Genomic DNA, 23,550 nt, shown 5'->3' on the forward strand with positions numbered 1-23,550 from the left:
TGGAGTTCTCCAGGCCAGAATAATGGAGTGGATAGCCTTTCCATTCTGGGTTGAGATCTTCCCAACCCAGGGATCGAACCCAGGTCTCCTGCATTGCAGGCGGATTTTTTACCAGCTGAGCCACAACTAGTGCTCAAATCCCATTAATTGCATCAATCTAATAAACCATCCTTTACCCTTACCCACCCATATAACTTTGGTCTTGTCCTGAATATACCATCACCCATTTCCTATTCTTGATCAACCTGCCCAAACCTCACGCCTACCTCCAGCCACGCTTTGCTTCATGGGATGCATGTTTTTCTCTCCAAAGCCATTTTAGGCAACTTTTACACTTTCTACTTAAATCATAAAAATAAGATACTTATATGCTACCTTACTCTTTGGTTTGTGGGATGACCCTTGGTCCCTCAAATGAAGCATATGTTATTTCTATTATTTATAAGTTCATATGTTATTTCTATTATAATTTTTGAGCATGAATCTTTTCACAGTAAACTGTGAGTTAAGATTCTTAACTTACAAGGTTGCATAACAGTGTTAAATAGTTAGAGATTTTTTTACTATGCATATCCATGGGAGGTGAGAAGGAAAAGGGATCACTTCCTGCAGTTAGGTGAGGTGCTAAATGAGAATGGGGATTGAGAAGGAAAAGATAGTTGCATTATTTTGATGTATTTTTTTTAATCACTTTCACCAGCCCTTCTAAATATAGTGTTGGATATGCTAACTAAAATGAGTTGGACTGGATCCATTCTCAAGGAAACCTTTGTTTCATTTTTACCCTCTATCCTTTATTCAGTTAACCCTCCCTTTGTTGAATGTATTTGTGGAATTTATGCAAACTCAATCTTACATATATATATATACAGTATTTAATTGAAGTAACATTGGTTTGTAAAAATCATGTAAGTTTCATGTGTACAACACTGTATTTCAACTGGCAACTACTTTCTTAAATAGAACAACTTTGGGTTGCTTTCATCTGGCATGTCTTTGAGCTCTATTGTCCGCCAATTTTATGTTATTTGAATATGTATGTGTGTTTGACTATGTATTTATTATATTTTTAGCACACAAATATATTGTTTTTGTTAAGTCTTATCTATCTTAAAACAATTTTCTGATTGTGGTCTTTAGTTTATGAATTGATAAACTTGCATTCTCTGATTTTCAATAGTTTTAAATATTAATTTCAGTGAATATAAAATAAAAGGCAGGGTTTTGGACTAGGTTGTGTGTGTAATACTAACTTATCACAAAAGTTAACATCTGTGGCTGAGCTATCTAGGTTTCAGGGCATGTGTCATTTAATTTTCTCTTTATCTTGCTACATGGATGCTCTTTGAACTGCGAACATATCACTCTGATCTTTGTTCACGAACATGCTTTCCTGTGCCATGAGATAGGAAAAGTGTTTTTTCATCCGTAATACTTAGAGATTGCCTTTAGGGTCATTGTATATTTTGTAATTTGTTGACCTTTTTGATTTGGTGTTTCATTTTAAGCTGTTATGAATTTCACTTCCTGGCTGAATGTCATAACTGTATTTAGTCCAAGACAGGCCTTCCGCTTAGCACTTATTTCAGTGCGGTGAAGCTTCGTTGGCTCCTTGACAATGTGAGAAAAGTTCAAAAGGCCGTTGAAGAAGATAGAGCTCTTTTTGGGACCATTGATTCATGGCTTATTTGGGTATGTTTAAAAATCATGTATGTATGGAAAACATTTTTAAATTGCTTATCTTTTTTCTATGGAGAGTTTCAAACTTTTTAGTTGGCAGCATCATTAAGAAAGGCCACTCAAGAAACAGCAGAAAATTTCAGCTGCCATTTGAGAGGCATTTTTGGCTACTTCCTCTTGATTTTTTCTTGCCTTATTTCAGTAAAAATGAAGGATGATTGCCAAAACCACATCTCATGTCTGTTACCTTTAGCATAACTAATTTAGGTAGTTATCAAGTAGTAAATTTCTGTCGCCTGTATCCCTTGCCTATCATTCACTCCCTTGGTACATGCAGGGGACTGGTTCTAGCACCCACTGGAGATAGTTAGCAGTCTGTATCTACGGATTGTGTAATACTATAGTTTTTATTTTAAAAATCTACGTATAAGCATGCCTGCACAGTTTGAACCTGTGTTGCACAAGGGTTAACTGTACCTCTTTTCCACTAGCCATTTCTTAGAAGAAATTATCTCTTCTATTTTCTACTATTTAACTATTTTCTACTATCTACTATGATAATAAACCTGGGACTACTTTTTAGCTTTTGCTTTCAACATCACATAGCTGTCTATTACTTAATTAGGCCACAATAGGAAAAATCATTGTGGAAATTTCTGATGTATAATCTTCTTGCCTAACCTGAACATAAATGAGTAGAAACCAACATTTCCCGGATACATACATATCTTCTCGTCCCTCCCTCTGCTTTCTCCCTGCCTCTCTTATTCTCAGTTATTTTCAAGGGCATTTTCAAATACACCCCAAACATGGAGGGAATAGTGTCATGAACCTCTAGAATAATTAATCAGCTACAGTCACTGGCTATGGCCAAACTTGTTCCCACTATACTCACTCCTTCTCCCCATGGATAATTTTAAAGCAAATCTCAGACATATAATTTCATTTGCAAACACTTCTGTAAGTGTGGGATTATTTTTTTTTTCAACGTTCAGGGGAACATTAAAGGAACATTGCCCCTCTTGTCACTTGCCAGATCCACAGAGCAGATCAGACAAAACCCTCTATCAGGAAGTGGCGCCTTCCCCAGCCCTCCCTGTCTTGGCCAGGGCACACTATGCTTTGTGTTCATGGCCAGCAGTTTTCATATGTTTTAGTCACAGTTGAAATAATTCGGACAATAGTTCTCACCATTGCCTGGAGCCAGAGTAGGGCAGTATGTTGAACTGTGAGCTGCAGGACACTCGGGGGAGCACATTGAGCTGTCCCCTGCCTCCCCTGTTCCCACATGATGCCATTTCGGCACTTCTGTTCCATTCTTACTTCCCACTGCTTCTGCATAAAAGAAAGCAGCAGTCCGTGTAGCTCAGGTCCAAGGGTATTAACATTAGAGAGTTTAAAGCTCTGCTTTCAGGGTATGTGTTTGGGTCAATGAGGTTCAGCCCAGTGAGACTTGTTACTTCAAAACAGGCACACACGCACACACACACATGCACACATACAACAAGAACAACAGGAGCAACACAGGTCAGTAACATCCCAAGAGGCAGGCACATCAAATTTAATAAGACTCTGCATCTTCCAAAGATAAGAGGATGGAAGCAAAACTGATTTTTTTTTCATTAACCGTCAACTAGAACTGCTGTCTACTATGATGGCCCACTTGACCACATATGGCCATGGAGAACTTGAAATGTGGCAGGTCTGAATTGAGGTGTGCATGAGTGTAAAATATACACTGTATTTCAAAGGGTTAATACAAAAAAAGAAGGTGAAATGTCTTAGTAATAATTTCATACGTTGAAAGGATATTTTGAATATGTTAAGTTAAATAAAACTTACAGTATTATTCATTTCACCTGCTTCTTTATGCTTTTTAAATGTAGCAACTAGAAAATATCCAATTACATGTGTGGGTCAATGTGGTTCTGTTACATTGTATTTCTGTTGGACACCAAAGAACACTAGAGGATGAAGTAATTGAAATGTTCCATTCTCTTGCTATGTGGGGTCTGCAACAGATTCTGGCTCTTGACAAAGTAGAAATTAAATTGCAAATAAGTACAGATTTAACATGTCCTTTTCTTCTGTCCAGAGCTTGACTGGAGGAGCCAGTGGAGGTGTCCATTGTACAGATGTAACAAATGCAAGCAGGACGATGCTTTTCAACATCCATTCTTTGGAATGGGATAAAGAGCTCTGCGAGTGAGTTGTGTTTTGCCCTCAGAATAGTTTTCTAATTTGTTGCCTGTCTATAACCTAAATCTTAATTATTTTCAAATTGTCAGTGGAGCACCAAACTTTGTTGATATTTAACTACAATATACAAGTCTATGTTGTATACTCTTTTTTTTCTAATTGGAGGACAATCGCTTTACAGTGTTGTGTTGGTTTCTGCCATACAACAACTCGAATATGTATATATACACCTTCCTTCTTGAGCCTCCCTCCCCCACCACATCCCACCCCTCTGGGTCACCACAGAGCACAAAGGCTGGGCTCCCTGTAAGAGACTATTACTGCATATATAATAAATAGGCCAAATTAAGTAATTGTCTTGATTATTCTTCAAGGAAAATTAGGTTCCTTTATAAAAGTACTTTGTTTTTTGTGTACTTTTGCTTTTGTATTGATTTCTTTATGTAAAGTTAGACTGTTAAATATCTAAGCCTACTGCTGGCTTATTTATTTCTTCCCAGTTAACTCTCAAATATGCCTGTTTTTAATTCTTGTTTGCATGCCTTTAAATTCATATAAATGTTTCTAGACATTTACTTAAAATAGTATTATATACCCAATCTTATTTTACTGTTTTTTTAGATTTTTTGAAATTCCAATGAAAATTCTTCCAAATGTCCGAAGTTCTTCAGAGATCTATGGCCTAATGGTAAAAAGAAAAAGAAATTTTTTAAATTTAATTTTTATCTTAAAAAAAAAACCTTACTATTCAGAATTCAAAAGTCAGTTGTGTAATGTTTTGTATTTTGAGACCTGTGAATTTTTTATGAATGTTGGCAGTATGTAAAATAAGAATTTAGTATTATTTAGATAGTTTTATAACTTCAAATTCTTGAGTCCTTCTTGCCAGTTTATGTTTTATGTATACTTTATATAAAACTACATATAAAACTTTATATACTATGAACTTTATTGGCTTTTCTTTGAGTATTTTAAAGTATTGATGAGATAATCTAACTGCAGTAGTTGATAAGGGAATATTTGAGCCAGTTTCTTCTTTTAATCCAAATAACTATTTAGTAGTTGCATTGCCTGCTTTTAATTTATAGGAAGGTCTCTTCACATTTTAGTGACATTCTTTTTCCTATTGAATCTCCTTTAATGGCCAGACCGTGTCTCAGATTCTTTGTCAGCCTGAACAAAACTTTAGCAGAGAAGCTGAAAGCAAAGAGTCTGTTCTGATTTGTGATTGTTAATTAAACTGGTTTTCATCATGGGCATTTTTACTATTGCTTTCACTGAAACCCACAGAAGTAGTCTAAGCACAAATTACACGTAGCATCACTGAGTATTTCTGATTACACACCAGGAATGAAAACCTTTAGGACAATTTGAACTGGTGTTTAAGCTCAAAAATATAGAATTTATGGTAAAAATTAAGAAAAGTCTAAGATTAATTACCAAAAAATAATGTTTGGACATCTCATAAAAAATATTAGTCTACTTACTAGAACACCCAAGTGTTCTGGTTAAAGCTTAAGCAAGAAGTCTTAAGTGTTTCATTTATAATAAAGCCTTTTAAGGCAACATGGAATTTTTTAAGGGAAGCATAATCATTGCTTATCTACAGTTTAAAAGTGCTTTGATAATTTCATAGCTACCTATAAACTGACTTGGGTCAGAGGAAAAAAAAAACTGTTCTTGAGAAACAGTTTCAGAGGATGGTTGAAAAAACATTTAACTGGCCTAGTTTTCTCTTGCATTTAAAATATTATCCTTCTGTCCCCCTCTCTCCCCCTTGCTGACTATAGAAAATCTCTCATAGCCCGGTGAGTAGGTTGCCCACCAATGATGCTACCCATTCATTTGGAAAAGATACAGTGCATTTCCATTTAGTTTTAGATAAGCAGAAATCCATTTACTCAGCAAATTAATGCAGACTCTTCCATGACCCTCCAAATTATTATAAGCTCTAGTGAAGCTTTAGTTATTGTTAAAGCATAATCTTATTTATTTTTAAGTCCTCCATAAAACTGGGAGTGATGTTTCAAAGTAAAAGACTAAGATAGTTTTCTGAAATGAGAAATTCTGTTGGTCCCTATTACAAAGTACAGTTGTGATGTGCTTTTGGGCTTTAGCATAATAGGGAAATGAGGTATAGTTTTTAGATGTACTCTACGTCTCTTAAATGACATCTTGCCCAGCCTTTCAGATCAGCTAGTTGGAAATGCACTGTCACTTTTTCTGCATGCTTCACCAGAGAATATTCCCAGGAATCCTCCAGGGACCCCCTCCCCGTAAAGAAAAAAGAGCGCTTTCTGTGCCTGACCGCACATAGTAGATTCTGCTGGTAGTTTGATAATAACTTGAATAGTGTGAGCAAAGACTTCTTCCAGTATCTGAATACCTTACATATCCAGTCTCTAGGTTTCCTGATTCACTTTCACTTATAAGCCAGGTTCAGATTGTCCAAGAATATATACAGTAAATAAAAGTTCTTGGATTAACCCAAAAGCATAAAAGAAATAAAATATTACCCCACTATCTAGTGGGTATTTTCTATTTTGTGAATGGTTTCCACATGCATGCTCTTATTTCCTAACCATAGCTGTGTGAGGTGACTTCTCTTCTTCCCCTCACTATCACAGAGAGGGAACCCAAAGCTCCCAGAGAAATGGCAGATAGAAATGTTAGGTGAAAGCTTTTGTTTGGTCCTCTTCCTAATATCAGGTTCATCATAATGTTTGTTTGGATTTTTCTGTAACATGATATGGAAAAACCCAAATGAACTTTTAAATGAAAGTACATCAATGCATCACAGGTACTTTGGGGATCATATTCCTTTCCCCTAATTCCTTGATATCAATACGTGTTGGTTTGTATTAGTGTAAGTATTTTTTTCAAAATTAAATTTGGTAAAGTTCACAGTCAGCCACTTAAATCTCATTTTTTCCTTAGAGTGCTGGCCATACTGGCTCAAAATCAAAACCACTATTCATGATACAAATTAACTCTTGCTTATCAAAACTTGAAGAATGATGTTGGCTATGAACAACTAATGCCCCATACCCGAACCCCTCTCTTGTTTCTTATTAAGAGCAGTTTGGGTAGGAAGAACAGTTGGTAAAATAAAGCCTTCCGAAATAAACATGTTCCATGCTGGTTTGATAGCTCTGTGTTCATTGTGAAGGATGTGTTAGTCTGTTCATAGTAACAGCAATAATCGCAAAGAACTAATGGTCTGTGGTGTTCATATAAGCTCAGGCCCATTTTGTAGATGAATAAATTGAGGTATAGAGAAGTTTCAGCAGCCTGCTCAGTGACTAACTAACTAACTAACCAGGAGTAGGTCCTGCATCTCCTGGCTCCCTGTCCAGTGTTTTATGTCCATGTCTCTTCAAGGATTATTTCTAGTATCTCTCTCTCTGAACCACTCATGTAGTTGAAACACTTGCTTTGTCTTGTCTGCCCACATGCTCTGGCATGTTGCTATTTGTGTTCATTTCTGTTACAGTTATGTTAGTAGAGCCAAATTTGTGATTATTCATAATCCTTTTTTAAAATTTTATTAGAAAGCTGGGGCCTTGGAAGGTGTGCCAATATCTGGGGTAAGTTTCATCACCAAACATCTCCCTACCACCTCCCCACCCCACCCCCTTTCATGTTCTGGCTTCCCTTAATCAATCTGTTCCTTCTTTAACTATGGAAAATAAGCAAGAGCAGAAGGATTGGCTAATTCTTGTCTTGACGGGACGCAGTGGGGGCTGTTGAGAATTTTGCTGAGTAAATTAATTCTAACTCTCTCTTCCCATCCCTGTTCGGAGCATTAACACATAGGGCAATGGCTAAATGGAGGCAATGCAAAGAATATAAGACAGTTCACTCCTTTATAAATGAAGAAGGAAAAATAAATCTTATGGCTCTCCTAAAAAGAAAATGAATAATATTGTCTTAGTATTCTTTATTGTCATATATCATTTCAGTGTTTGGGAGACCAGTCTGCTGCGTTGGTGGGACAAATGTGCTTCCAAGATGGACAAGCCAAAAACACGTGAGTTTTAAGAAACAGACCTGCAAACCAATGGAGTCTTGTTTGTTTTTCCCTTTGATGTTTGGAATGAGGAAAAGCTTTTGAAGTTTCTCCAGACTGAAAATTAATAGTTCAAGAGTGCCATTACAGTTATATATGTATACACTTTTTGCCGTTTGTTCATTTCCTTTACATAAATCACACCATGGCATATGTAAACACACTGAAGCTTGTGAAAACCTTAATTTATAAAATTCAAAACCTTTTCCATACAGAAACTAAGTGTTGGTTTAAAGTATTTCTGCCTTGGGATGGACTTCCCTGGTGGTCCAGTGGTTAAGACTCTGCATGTCCAATGTAGGAGGCATGGGTTTGATCCCTAGTCAGGGAATGTGATAATCCCACATGCCATGCAGGCAGCCAAAATAAATACAATTATTTAAAAAAATTTAAATAATAAAAAATAAAGGATTCTTGCCCTTTGCAGAGGTTGTTGGAAGTAGGCTGAGCAGAGGGAAGAAAGCCATGATGAAACTCTAATTTTCAACATATTGTTCCTGCCCAAGGCTTTCTGATTTTGAAGTCATATTCTTGTGGGATTTTTCAAAGTTATTTCTCTGGCACTATGCTTTCTCCTGTCATTTGAAGTTTCTGCTTCAACACAAAGCAGAAGGAATGACAGAAGTAGAGATTTGGTGCATTTTTCTTCTCATCTCGTCTTCTTAATAGTCACACATGTAGTCTATAACAAGCCCCATATTTAAGGGTGATAAGATGACTCCCACTTTAGGATGAGAAAAACAGATACTCAGAGAAGTTAAGCTAATAAGTGAGGAAAGCAGTCTTTGCATCCGAATCCAGCTGATTGGACTTAGGGCACTTGACCTTTATACTTTACTGTCCCCTGTGTGGCAAAGATTTCCGTAGCCCTGGCAGCTGGCTGTCTACCTTTAATGGTTTTTATCTTGAGAATTCTGTTTTTGGCCACACCCCACAGTATGTGGGATCTTAGTTCCCAGACCAGGGGTCAAACCCATACCCTCTGCCGTATGGAGTCTCAACCTCCATACAGTATGCAGTCTTAACCTCTGGACCGCCAGGGAAGTCCTGTTGAGCATTTTCTAATTCTCTCATTGTTAACTTCAGTGCTTACATTCTCCTTTTTGGTCAGTAATGGAATGTCTCTATATTTTAGATGTAGTGTTCTTATATTCTAGTAGGGTCAGAAGTCCTCATGCAAAAGTGTGACATTTGGGTGGCAGTTTTTCTGAGAGGAGAGATAGGAAAATTCTTCACAGGTCATGGTATCCTGTGGGTCTAGAAACATATTCTTTGAATTCTGGATTCCAGGTAGCTAAGTCAGGAGTCAGAGAAGTGATAGAAAAGATAGAAAAGTGGGCTATCCCCCCACCCTCTTCTTTCCTCCTCTGCCTGGCACCCTAATGCTAGTAAAGCAGATGCTATCTCTCTTTGGCAAGTACCTGACACTCTAGAGCACATGGGAGGTGCCCAGTAAAGTTGCCTGATTTTGTTTCTGTTTATACTCCCCTCCCTCTTAAGCATTATCAGCCAATTCCGGAAATGCGGGCTTTAAGTTAGGGAGGGCAGGCTGAGTACCTCAGCAGCCCCTGCAGGTTGGAAGAGGGGAAGAATTTTAAGATCTTTGGCTCATGTTTCTCTTCCTGAAGGAAAAGACCACAGATATACAGTTCATCATGGTATAGATAAGAACTTCTGTGCCATAAGAAACTTGGAAGTACTGCTGTTGGGTCTCAAAGGGAGGGAAGAAAAATCACAAAGATTGTTAGTAGTGAGACGTTTTGAAGGCTGAACAGTATTGGTGAACACGTGGAACACTGAACCAAGGTGCAAATAAGGACATGGAAAACTTTATTTAGAGAATGCAGAGAACAGTTGGGTAGGGAAGTGATTGTGGGGAAATAAGGCTAAGGTGGTGTGACACCCTAAATTCCAGAGTAAGGAGTTTGTTTGTTTGTTTTTTTTTCTGGATGGCAGTGGGATAGTTCTGAAGGTTTGGGGGCTGCTCTTCAGAGGTGACTGTTGCTGTTCATTAATGATATGGCAGTCCTGCGTTAAAGTGAGGAGAAGGCTTCCCTGGCGGCTCTGTGGTAAAGAATCTGCCTGCCAATGCAGGAGTCACGGTTCGATCCTTGATCCCCAAAGATCCCACATGCCGCATGGTGACTAAGCCCCTGTGCCACCACTACTGAGCTTGTGCTCTAGAGCCTAGGAGCCACAACTGCTGAGCCCACATCCTGCAACTACTGAAGCTCCCGCACCTAGAGCCTGCGCTCTGCAAGAGAAGCCAGCACAATGAGAAGCCCATGCATTGTAACTAGAGAGTGGCCCCCACTTGCCACAACTAGATAAAGCCCACTCAGCAATGAAGACCCAGCATAGCCAAAAATAAATAACTAAATTTTTTTAAAAAAATAAAGTGAGGCAAAACTAGAGGCAGAGAGGACATGGAGGCTGCTACAGCATCTCCGTAACAGCAACAAGGACTAAGAAGGATGAGGAGGACTGAGATGGAGGCATGGGTGGATGTCCATGGAACACGAGACAGGAAGTAGGTATGGGGTCTAGTCACCTGGACCCAGTGGTTAGACGTAGCCAGCGTATGGAATGGGTTCAAGTAGAAGACTTTCTGTTTGGGATACGTTGGTGATACTGGTAGGCTATACATTATACATACATGGTCATGGGGAATGAATGTAGTATAAAAGTATAGATTTTGAATTTCCCATATTTAGAGGTGATTTTTGAAGCAATAAGAATTGATGAAATTACCAAGAAAAAGTATATAGGTAGAGGAGATATTTAGAAGAAGGAAGAGATGACAGGGTGGAGAATTCAGACAAATAGAATGTAGTGAGTCATTAATGTGGAGATCCAGGGTCTCTATTTAAGAGAGGGGCTTGGTCAGCAGTGCAAAATGGAACAAAAAGGACATAGAAATCAGGTCTTCAGTGGTGACTTCCAAGAATGAAGCTTTAATAGAATGCTCAAGATGGAAGCCAGGTTACAAATGGTCAAAAGAGATGCAGGTAAGTAGAAGATAGAGACAGCAGGACAGAATGTGCTATGCAAAAACGCAACCATCCAGGAAGGGGGAATAAAGTAGACAGTTTGTTAGATTAATAGGATCTTTCCAACTTTGGGGAATTTTGTTTGTTTGTGTTTTTAATTTAACTTGTGTTTTAAGTGCCTCCTCTCTCCCAGAGGCTCTTAAGTGCAGTAGCAGAGACCTCCTGCCTCTTCCACAGATTCAACCAGGACCACTCACACACCCCCACACCACCACCCCCACTGTCTGAACACAGTAGAATCTTGAGAAAGGATTGGTATACCATATAAATGCTGAAAAACCCATATATTTTTGATGATTGGAAAGAAAAAAAAATAAAATTTAAGAGGAAAATAATTGCCTATATATGACTTTGCAAGCAGTGGTCTAGGGACTTCCCCGGTGGTCCAGTGGTTAAGACTCCAAATTTCTACTGCAGGGGGCATGGGTTCTATCCTTGGTTGGGGAACTAAGATCTCACATACTGTTCAGCCACCAAAAAAAAAAAGAAAAAATGCTGTGGCCTAAATGTAGCAAAGAAGTCTCTTCATGTGTTGATAATGCTCATTAATTATTTATTAAGTGTACATGAACTTAAGAATATACTTCTATTAAGTACCTTGAGCTTCTGTGTCAATTTCATAATTTAGGACTTGTACACTTCTGTTCAGTATACATAGTGTTTATATGGGGACTAAATCAGTACAGATTTCTCCTTTATAAAGTGTGGAACAGATAACTGACTTCCACTTTTATGAATATTTGTTCATGGAGATTGACTTAAAATATGTAGCTTTTTTAGCATCACAGAAGTGAAAAGGTATAGCGATTTACGTGTTTTGACTTCATAAATGTATTATTACCGGAACCTAGTGTTATTTGACTGGTGTCTTTGAAAATTGAGATAGATACTCATGAATGCCATGCTCCCTGAATGTGCTGACTGGTCATCAAGCAGCCCACAATCATGCTTGAATTGAGCAAAAGAGATAGATGGTCTTGGGCGAATTCTTCTTCACATCAGTGGTTCCTGGAAACATGTTTTTCGGGAAAAATTGCCCCCGTTCTGTTTGCTCCATAAGACAAACACAGCGAGTGGGGGTCTGTTGGCTTAGCGCTGACTCATATTAATAGCAGCATCTGCTGGGATCTGTCTGCGCACCCCTGGGCTGAGCCCTCCCCCTTCTCCCACCTGGGCACAGCAGCAAGGCCTGTGGGGAGGGAATCCCAGGCAGGTTAGGACAGCTGGGGCAAGCCAGAGATGACAGCCAACTCGTTTGAAAAGTGTTGCCATGGGACCCTTGCTGATATCAGCTTGAACCACTTATCTGCTCGACACAGTTCAGAATCACTCACGCATGTCCAAGTGCCAGATTTGTTGCAGAGTCCAAAGCTTTTGCTGATAAGGCCGCCACAAAGTAAATTCAGTTCTTCCCTGGCAGCTGTGCTACGTGCTGGCTCTGACTCTCTGAGCACTGTTAGAACACCCTAGCCTGCATAGGGAAGGGAGGAAATAGACCAGCAATAGCTTTTCCCTCCTCGCCACTCCTGTCCCAAAGTCCAGCTACACTTTTCCCCCACGCTGGACCTACACTCTCTCCATGCCAGAGGTTTACGACTGCCTAGTGATGGCCCTAGGTCGGCCTGTCCCATTGCTGAATGGCTATTAGCCATGATGTTTCACTTCACATGGATTAGTAGAGATGTAACTGTGAGAGAATTTAGGGTTTATTGTAACTCAGTGCTATTTTATTAATATAAACATGGACCTGGGTTATGACTAAGCTCCAAATACTATACTTACATTTTTTCATTGTTGTTCAGTCACTCAGTCATGTCCGACTCTTTGCAACCCCATGGACTGCAGCACGCCAGACTTCCCTGTCCATCACCAACTCCTGGAGCTTGCTCAAACTCATGTCCATTGAGTCGGTGATGCCATCCAACCATCTCATCCTCTGCTGCCCCCTTCTCCTGCCCTCAATCTTTCCCAGCATCAGGGTCTTTTCCACTGAGTCAGCTCTTTGCATCAGATGACCAAAGTATTGGAGCTTCAGTTTTAGCATTGGTTCTTCCAGTGAATATTCAGAGTTGATTTCCTTTAGGATTAACTGGTTTGATCTCCTTGCTGTCCAAGGGACTCTCAAGAGTCTTCTCCAGCACCACAGTTTGAAAGCATCAATTCTTCGACACTCAGCCTTCTTTATGGCCCAACTCTCACATCCATACATGACTACTGGAAAAACCACAGCTTTGACCATATGGACCTTTGTAGGCAAAGTGATATCTCTGCTTTTCAATACACTGTCTAGATTTGTCATAGCTTTTCTTCCAAGGAGCAAGTGTCTTGTAATTTCATGGCTGCAGTCACCATCTGCAGTGATTTTGGATGCCAAGAAAATAAAGTCTGTCACTGTTTCCATTTTTTCCCCATCTCTTTGCTATGAAGTGATGGGACTAGATGTCATGATCTTAGTGTTTTGAATGTTGAGCTTTTCCATTAGGATTCCACTAAGTACATTTTCTTCTAGACTTTTTTTTTAAAGAAACACATATTTAAAAAATATTAATTTATTTTTGGCCATGCTGGGTCTTGGTTGCTGTGCAGGCTTTCTCTAGTTGTGGCAAGTGGGGGATACTTTCTAGTGGTGCTTGGGCTTCTCATTGTGATGGTTTCTCTTGTTGCGGAGCATGGGCTTTGAGGAGTGTGGGCTCAGTGGTTGTAGCACATGGGCTTAGTTGCCTTGTAGCATGTGGGGTCTTCCCAGACCAGGGATCAAAACAGGGTTATCTGCATTGGCAGGAGAAATTCTTTACCACTGGATCACCAGGGAAGTCCCTAGACTGTTCTTTAAAACATTATTCCAAGAGTGTATGTGATATTTGTTAACTTTTGAAACTTTTCTAAAAATTTAATTTCTTTTATTGTTCTATGTTAAATGTCAACGTTGTATTATTAACATTTATTAAATGTTAGCATTTACTTTTAATAAAATTGTCCTACTGTTCATTCTTCCCCTAACTGTAGGTATGGAACAGGCTGCTTCTTACTATGTAATACAGGCCGTAAGGTTGGTGTTTTTCAAATTAAATGATTCATGGAAGTCTTCTTTAACTTCATGTAAACAGTATTTCAACATAATTTGCTATTAAGTAACTTTTGAGTCAGCAGCTTTTTTCTTTATCTAGGTTTCATTTAGAGCTCAATAAAAATGATGAGTATCACTACATTTGAAGCATTCTTGTAAGAACCATTTTAGGTTCTTTGACTTTTATATGTGTATTTTTAATTGTGTTAGTAGAAGATCTCACTCGGAGCTTGTCAGATTCTTAATTCAAGTCTAATTTCCAACAAGGGATAATCTTTTTGTACTATTTGAGTGTATTGTTCTTTTTAAAATAATTTGTATTGGAGTTAATAGTTGATTTATAATGTTGTGGTAGTTTCAGGTGTACAGCAAAGAATTTCCACTTTTTTAAGATTCTTTTCCCATGTAGGTCATTGCAGAGTGTTGAGTAGAGTTTCCTGTGCTATTAGTTATCCTTATTAGTTGTCTGTTTTATATATAGTAGTATATATGTCTCTATCCCAGTCTCCCAAGTGTATTGTTCGTAATACTGGTAATTTTGATTTTTAAGATACATTTTCTAAATTGTCGTGTTTATTGAATTATGTTATAACTAGATCATTTTTGCTTTAAAAATCTTCGTATACTGTCTTTTTGTTTTCCTGGCTATAAACTCTTTTTCTCTTTCCTACAGTGTGTATTTTCTGAACATGGCCTTCTGACCACTGTGGCGTACAAACTCGGCAGAGATAAACCCGTATATTATGCATTAGAAGTAAGTACATTTCAATCAGTATAGACATTATGACAGACACTCAAAGCTAATGAAAATAACAGTGTTATCTGTAAGAATGAGAAGCAACTTCTCATTCGTTATAGTTTTATCATGACATTGCAACAATTCAGTCACAAAAAAGCAGCTCCATTTCCAATTCTAGTTCTTGTTATTTCTAGTTACTTCCTAGAAATCGTGTTGAACTTCTCAAAGTTATCCATGAGGGATGGAGTGAACTTCTTCTAAACTCTGGTTGATGTAATTTTGACCTCTTCACATGAATTACAAATGTTCTTATGGCATCTAGAATGGTGAATCCTTTCTAGTAGGTTTTCATTATAGTTTGCCCAGGATAGATTCATCAGAGAAATCACTGTCTATGGCAACTGTAGCCATACAAGTTGTCTTTCTTAAAACAGTGAGAGCTGAAAGTCACAATTACTCTGTGATTCATGGGCTGCAGAATGTATGCTGCATTGTTGTTGTTGTTTAGTCACTTAGTGGTGTCCAACTCTTCACAACCCCATGGACTGTATCCCACCAGACTCCTCTGTCCATGGGATTCTCCAGGCAAGAATACTGGAGTGGGTTGCCATTTCCTTCTCCAGGGGATCTTCCCAACCCAGGGATGGAACACACATCTCTTGCATTGACAGGCAGATTTTTTATCTGTGAGGCATCAGGGAAGCCCATATGTTGCATTAGTAGGCAGGAAAACAACATGAATCTCACTGTAAGTCTCCATCAGAGCTCTTGTGTGACCAGGTATGTTGTCAGTTCCCTTCATATTTTGAAGGGAATCCTCTTCTGAGCTTATGTTTCCACAGTGGGTTTAAAATATTCAGCACTTCATGTTGTGAACAATGTGCTCTTATCTAAGCTTTCTTGTTTCATTTATAGAGCACGGGCAGCGTAGAGTTACCATAATTCTTAAGGACCCTAGGATTTTCAGAGTGGTAAACGAACATTGGTTTCAATTTAAGGTCACCAGCTGTATTAGCCCCTAACAAGAGAGATAGCCTGTCCTCTGAAGCTTTGAAGTTAGACATTGACTTCTTGTCTCCAGCTGTGAAAGTCTCAGATGTCTTTCCTTCCAATATAAGGCTATTCCATCTACATTGAAAATGTGTTGTTTAGTAGGCACCTTCATTAATGGCCTTAGCTAGATCTTCTGGATAACTTGCTGTGGCTTCTACATCACCGCTTGCTGCTTCGCCTTGCACTTTTATGTTACAGAGACAATTTCTTTCCTTAAACTATGTGAACCAACCTCTGCTAGCTCCAGACTTTTTTTCTGAAGCTTCCTCTCCTCTTCCAGCATTCATAGAATTAAAGAGAGTTAGGGTCTTGCTCTGGCTTAAGGGAATGTTGTGGTTCGTTTGTTCTCCTATCCAGATCACTCAGACTTGCTCCATATCAGCAGTAAAGTTGTTTCGCTTCTTTATCATTCATGTGTTCACTGGAATAGCACTTTCTAAAATCTACTTCAAGTTTTCCTTTGCATTCACAACTTGGCTAACCATTTGGTGCCAGAGGCCTAGCTTTCAGTCTGTCTCAGCTTTAGATATTATTTCCTCACTAGTTTAATTATTTCTATTGAGTTTTTGGTTTAAAGTGAGACATGGGACTCTTCCTTTCACTTGAGCATTTAGAGGTTATTGTAGGGTTATTAATTGGCCTAATTTCAATATTGTTCCACCTCGGGGAATAGGGAGGTCTGAGAAGAAGTAGAGAAATGGGGAATGGCCAGTTGGTGGAGCTGTCAGAACATACACACTTATCGTTAAGTTCGCTGTCTTATATAGGAACAATTTGTGGCACCCCAGAACAATTACAGTAGTAACACCAAGAATCACTGATCATGGATCACCTTAACAAATATAATAATAAATTTTGAAATATTGCTAGAATTACCAAAATGTGACACAGAGATACAAAGTGAGCAAATGTTAGAAAAATGGCACCAGTAGACCTGCTCTGTGCAGGGTTGTGACAAACCTTCAATTTGTGGGGGGAAAAAAAACCTAGTGTCTGGGAAGCACAGTAAAATGAGGTATTCCTGGGACTTCCCTGGTTTTCCAATGGTTAAGATTCCACACTCCAGTGCCGGGGGCCCAGGTTTAATCTCTGGTCAGGGAACTAGATCCCACATGCTGCAGCTAAGACCCTGTACAACCAAATAAATAAATGTTTAAAAAATAATAAAATGAAATATGCCCACTGTGGGATTTGTGCCTCCATGACCATAAACACTGTTTCTGGCTACTCTAACCTGAGAGTTCATTAATTTAGTCTAATCATCCGATCATATCCTTGGCTCCAGGAGCATATATTAAAATATCTAGCTCTCTTTGAATGAATTATCAAGCCACGTCTATGTCATTTTGTATTAATATTTGCACAGACGATCTTTTGTTCATCTAAATTGAGGTCTTTTGTTTCTTCCTATTGAACTTCATGATAGTGAAAGTGAAAAAGTGAAAGTGAAGTCGCTCAGTTGTGTCTGACTCTTTGCGACCCCGTGGACTGGTAGCCTACCGATTTCAGCCAATTCTGACACAAGTCTGAATGCGTTTTCATTCTTCACTCTTACTCTTCCAGTTTTGTCTTATCTGGAGACTTAACACATTGGCTTTATGATTTTTTTAAAAAATTATTTATTTTAATTGGAGGATAATAATTTTACAATACTGTGATTGTTGTTGCCGTATATGAATCGGCCATAGGTATACATGCGTCTCCTCCATCCTCCCTCCCCACTGTATCCCTCCGGGTTGACACAGAGCACCAACATATATATTGCCATATGATTTTGTTTTGATTCATGTAATTCTTTTTAGTTTCATAGAATTTTAAAGCTGAGGGAAGCAGTGGATTAGGTGACAACAGGCTTCGCTACACCCTGCTATCCCCCTTGTTTCATGCGTGAAGAAGGCAAGTGAAACTGGAGTCATTTGGCCAAGGTAGTTTGATGCAAATCCACATTATTGGACATCAGAGTCTAGATGCCTAGGCTGCCCCACTGGACCATCTCCTTCCTTATATATCTGAATATTCAGAGCTTCAGTCTCCCCAGTCCAGTGTTCTTCTCACAGCATCCCCCATATGTCGCACTCTTCTTCTGCTAACCTAGCAACTCAGCCATAACACACACACACTCATTTGTTAATGACAGATAGAATTTTTTTCCCATGTTTTCTAATTCTTTTCACAAAAATTTTGTACAATTTTTTTAAAAATCAAAAAAGAATGCAGAGAATCAAGCTAGATGGGTATAACTTTTTCTCAGTAGAATTCATGCAAATTCCACCTGGTCACCCTGCTTAATTTTTAGGGAAAGTGCTTATAAAGCAGTATTTAATACTCATTTCTGTAATTTGACAGATTTTGGCTAGGCTTTGCAATCTGAAGTGTCAAAAAGTAACTTTCTTTACTTTCAAAAGTACTCTCTTTGGGGAATTCCCTGGTGGTCCAGTGGTTGGGACTCCATGCTTTCACTGCCAGGGACAGAGTTTCAATCCCTGGTCAGGGAACAAAGATCCCACCTGGTGAGGCCTAAATAAATAAAAAATTTTTAAAGTACCCTCTTTGAAAACAGAAACTACACCTACCCCTCTTAGTTTTTAGTCTTCTTTCTCTATGCTTCTGCTGACTAGGAAGCAACATAAGGCATTTCTAATTTTGTATTGTTGTTTGGGGGTTTTTTGGTAGTACTTTCAAAATAATAATTATGTATTTTTCCAAGAGTGTTTATAATTTTTAATATTTTTAATAACTATCCAACCATGATGAGGACCTTGAATGCTTTATACCTACCACTTCCACCAGCAGTCATGCTATTGAATTTAAAATTTTCATTTCCCCCTTTTCTAAAATGTACAGTAATTCATACTATTTTCAGTCAATCATAAATCATATTAACTGACGTGTTTATCCATTTCTGTGTCCAGTATCATTTCTTTGGTCCCAGAACATTTATGTCCCCATTCACCACCCCCAGCTTTATCTTGCTGAGGGACAACCTTTCAAAGTTCATAGAATCTGGGGTAGTAAGCCTATTCTTTATAGGTTTCTCTTTATTATGCCATCTCTCTGGAATGGATATAAAAATCTCAGTTTTTGTAGCTACATCCCTTCTGGCCATTTTTTGCTGCCAATCAGACCTTGGCTGCCCTGATATAAAAGTTTTTAAACTTTATATCCTTATCACTGATATTCTATAGTTTTACTATGATATGCCTTAGTTTAGATTTATTTTTACTTATTCTGTTAGGTACTTGGATACAAGTCTGTCTTCAGTTCTGAAACATTCTCAGCAATTATGTCTTCAAAATTGCTCCTCTACCGTTGCCTCCATCCTCTTCTGGAATTGCTATTGTCTGGATATTGGAACTTTCCAACCCACCCTCCATGTCTCTTAACTGCCCTTTTATGTATTTTTAATCTCTTTGTTTCTCTGTACTGTATCCCTGGTGAGTTTCTCAGTATCTACATTTCAAAATTCTCTCTTTTAAACAAACAAAACAAAAACATTTTAATTATGAAATGTAAGACGTGTAGAGAAAAATGCATAAACCATCAATGTACAGCTTAGTATGTTATTATTAAAGAAGACCCATGTGGGACTTCCCCAGCAGTCCAGTGATTAAGACTCCACACTTCAACTGCAAGGGGCCTGGGGTTCAATCCCTGGTCAGGGAACTAAGTTTTCACATGCTGCACAGCCAGAACAAAGAAATATTAAAGATGAAGACCCATGTAAACTCACCCAGGTCAAAAAACAGAGAACTGCCAGGAACCCACTATGTGCCACTCCCAAGCACAGCCTCTTTCTTTTCCCCTAAGGTAACCACTGCCTTGACTTTTATTATAACCACTTTCTTATTTTCTTTATAGTTCTAACACTTAAATGTGCAACCCTGGACACCAGAGTTAGTTTTGGATGTTTTTAATAGTTTATATGTTAACAATACAAAAGAGTGAGACTGCATAATACAGTATGCAAACTTTGGTCTCTTTCAGTCAACATTCTATTTGTGAAATTCACCGCTATTGTTTCATTCTTTTTCATTACCATATGTAAATACCACCAGCAGTGTATAAGAACAATAATTTACCTCTCTTGTCTGTTCTATGGTTTATCTCATCTACTACCTTTTTTAATCTCACTCAGTACTTTCATTTCTAGAATCTTTAATTGGTTAGTTTTCACCTGATTTTGTTTTATTTCTCTTTTTCTTTTGGTTTGTAATTCATTTTATTTTCATGGAAATCATACCTTAATTTACCTCTTTGGCTTTTGTTTATTTTTTATTTCTTTTTTGGCCATGCTGCAAGGCATGCAGGATCTTAGTTTCCCGACCAGGAATTGAACCTGTACCCCTGCAGTGGAAGCTCAGAATCCTAATCTGGACCACCAGGGAAGTCTCTTAATTTCATTCCTTTGAATACATTTAGCACATACTTATTTTAAGGACTTATTTGTCAAACTGGAATGAATTCTGTCCCAACTGTTAAGTTTTGTTGACTGATGTGATTTCTTCCCTTTTCATACATTTTTACTAGAAGTGATGCTTCTAAACTAGCATATGATGTGCAGTAATATCCAATTTACTAAAAAGTGTGTATATTTAATTTAATCAAATTTTAATAAAAGTGTAATTAATTTATACTTAACTTAGCTTTAAGTGTACAACATAGTGACTCAGTATTTTTATACATTAAAAAATGATCACAATAAGTCTAGTTAACATCTGTCACTGTGCAAAATTATTATAATATATTGACTATATCCCCAGTGCTATATATTATATCCCTGTGACTTATTTATTTTTGTAATTAATTTATTTATTGGCCACACCATTTATGGGATCTTAGCTTCTCAATCAGGGATCGAACCTATACCCCCTGCACTGGAAGCATAGAGTCTTAACCACTGGACCACCAGGGAAGTCCCGAAGCTTGTACCTCTTAATCTCCCTCATCTCTTTCATTCATCCTCCTACCCTCTTCCCCTCTGGCAACCAACATTTTGTTCTCTGTTTCTGTGACTATATTTCTATTTTGTTTGTTCATTTGTTTTATTTTTTGGATTCCACATACAAGCGATACCATGCTATATTTTCTTTCTCTGACTTATTTCACTTAGCAAGTACCCTCTAGGTCCACCCATATTTTCTCAAATCACAAGATTTCACCCCTCTTTATGGCTGAGTAATATTCCATTGTATATATTATAAAATTATCCATTTTATTCATCTATCAAGAGATATTCAGGTCGCTTTCATATCTTGGCAATTGTAAGTAATGCTGCAATGAACATGGTGGTGCATATATCTTTTCTAACTAGTGTTTTTGTTTTCTTTGAAAATTTACTCAGAAGTAGATACCAGGGCTCAAGGGTTCCCTCTTTTCCATATCCTTGCCAACACTTGTTATTTCTTGTCTTATTGATAATAGCCATTATGACAGGCGTGAGGAGATTGCATTGTGATTTTGATTTGCATTTCCTTGATGATTAGTGATGTTGAGCACCTTTTCATGGGGCTATTTACTATCTATATGTCTTCTTTGGAAAAATATCTATTTAGGTCCTCTGTCAATGTTGTAATCAGATAGTTTTTGACATTGAGTTATATGAATTCTTTGTATATTTTGTATACTAACCCCATTTGCAAATATTCTCTCCCATTCACTGTGCAAAAGCTTTTTAGTTTATTTTTGCTTTGGTTTCCCATGCCTGAGGAGACAGTACAGAAAGAATATTGCTGAGGTCAAAGAGCATACAGCCTATGTTTTCTTCTAGAAGTTTTATACTTTCAGAACTTGCATTTAAGTTTTAAATCTGTTTGGAGTTTATTTTCATATATGGTGTGAGAAAGTAGTCTGGTTTGATTCTTTTGCATGTAGGTGTTCTGTTTTCTGAACACTGTGTCTGATGTTTTAATACTGGATTTCTTCATGTATTTTGAAATTTTCCCTTCTAGTCTCGTTTCCCATTAAGCCAATAGCCTTAGTCAGCAGGTAGACACCCCTACACAAGCAGGAGAGCACCACTGAGCCCCTGGCTTCAAGCACTGACACCCATCCTGGTCTTACATGAAGCACTCTGAATTCTTTTCCTCTGCAGGAGTCAGTTCCAGCCCCTCCTGCTGCCTGACACATACAGAACAATGAATCCGAATCCATCTTGCCTGTGGCCTCAAACTCTGCTTGGCCGTGCATTTCTGTTTCTGTCCACATTGACGCTATTCTCTTCTTGAGTTAGCCTGTGTTGTTTTGTTTTTCTGTTTTTCCTGTTATCCTCTGTTAGGGACAGGTGATTTTTTTTAAGGCACAAACTCAACCATCTCTGTTGATAGGGATTTTATCACTAAGAATGTTAACATCTCTGGGTTCCTATTTCATTGTTAGTAAAAAGGAAGTGGGACACATGATCCTTCAGTTGTTTTGAGACTTTAAACTTGTATTAAACTGCTTAAATTTGTCCCACTGTTGCTCGTTGGAAATTTTCCTTAGTGGTGGAAGATACTGAAACAAAATAGAGCAAGAATTACCAAAATAGAGTGAGTAGTTCTGCCTTCCCTCTGCCATCTGTGTGCCGTCTTCCCCAAGCTTTGCTTCTCCCTTCCTCGTTCATCTTCTTTTTTTAAGTGTTATTTCCCAAAACAAAATTCTTTTGGGGAGCTTTGATCTGATTATGAACATGAGCATACTATGGGTTTGAGACTTCCATGTTCTGTATTCTGTCACTAGGATATAAGTTCCCTGCAGTCAGAAGACTTGCCTCTCTTGTTCACCACTCTATCCCAGAGTCTGGCGTATAGTAGACACTCAGTAGGTATTGTTTATATACCAAATTCTATGTTATACCATTTTTGCCTGTTTAAACATGAGCTCCAAAGAGGATTACTTATAACACCCCCATTGTTTTTTTAAATTTATTTATTCTTTATTTGAAGGATAATTGCTTTACAGAATTTTGTTGTTTTCTGTCAAACCTCAACATGAATCAGCCATAGGTGTACATATGTCCCCTCCCTCTTGAACCTCCCTCCCATCTCCTTCCCCTTCCCACCCCTCTAGGTTGACACAGAGCCCCTGTTTGAGTTCCGTGAGACATACAGCAAATTCCCATTGGCTATCTATTTTACATGTAATATAAGTTTCCATGTTACTCTTTCTATACATCTCACCCTTTCCTCCCCTCTCCCCATGTCCATAAGTCTGTTCTCTATGTCTGTTTCTCCATTACTGCCTTGCAAATAAATGCTTTAAGACCATCTTTCTAGATTCCATATATATGTGTTAGTATATGATATTTATCTTTCTCTTTCTGACTTATTTCATTCTGTATAATAGGCTCTAGGTTCATCCACCTCATTAGAACTGACTCAAATGTGTTCCTTTTTATGGCTGAGTAATATTCCATTGTGTATATGTACCATAACTTCTTTATCCATTCATCTGTTGATGGATATATAAGTTGCTTCCATGTTCTAGCTATTGTAAATAGTGCTGCAATGAACAATGGGATACATGTGTCTTTTTCAGTTTTAGTTTCCTCAGGACATATGCCTAGGAATGGGATTGCTGGGTCATATGATTGTTTTGTGATCCACACAATCAAAGGCTTTGGCATAGTCAAACATCTATTTTTGCTTTATTGACTATGCCAAAGCCTTTAACTGTGTGGATCACAATAAACTGTGGAAAATTCTGAAAGAGATGG

At 38.1% G+C, this 23,550-nt stretch overlaps 1 protein-coding gene across 5 annotated transcripts in view; it reads left to right on the forward strand.

Annotated features, from left to right (window-relative positions):
* The window catches only part of GK (glycerol kinase), a 78,068-nt gene that overhangs the window by 33,414 nt on the left and 21,104 nt on the right, over positions 1–23,550 (forward strand). For 3 of the 5 annotated variants that reach the window (XM_065915623.1, XM_065915626.1, XM_065915625.1), the window contains 8 exons: positions 1,555–1,692; positions 3,776–3,885; positions 4,501–4,567; positions 5,670–5,687; positions 7,431–7,466; positions 7,842–7,909; positions 14,005–14,047; positions 14,739–14,819. In XM_065915623.1, coding sequence (XP_065771695.1) covers positions 1,555–1,692; positions 3,776–3,885; positions 4,501–4,567; positions 5,670–5,687; positions 7,431–7,466; positions 7,842–7,909; positions 14,005–14,047; positions 14,739–14,819 — 561 coding nt within the window. The remainder of the gene's footprint in view (positions 1–1,554; positions 1,693–3,775; positions 3,886–4,500; positions 4,568–5,669; positions 5,688–7,430; positions 7,467–7,841; positions 7,910–14,004; positions 14,048–14,738; positions 14,820–23,550) is intronic. The other 2 variants (XM_065915624.1, XM_065915627.1) reach the window with 1 other exon arrangement.

The sequence above is a fragment of the Muntiacus reevesi genome, chromosome X (assembly GCF_963930625.1).
Source record: "Muntiacus reevesi chromosome X, mMunRee1.1, whole genome shotgun sequence".
Taxonomy (NCBI): domain Eukaryota; kingdom Metazoa; phylum Chordata; class Mammalia; order Artiodactyla; family Cervidae; genus Muntiacus; species Muntiacus reevesi.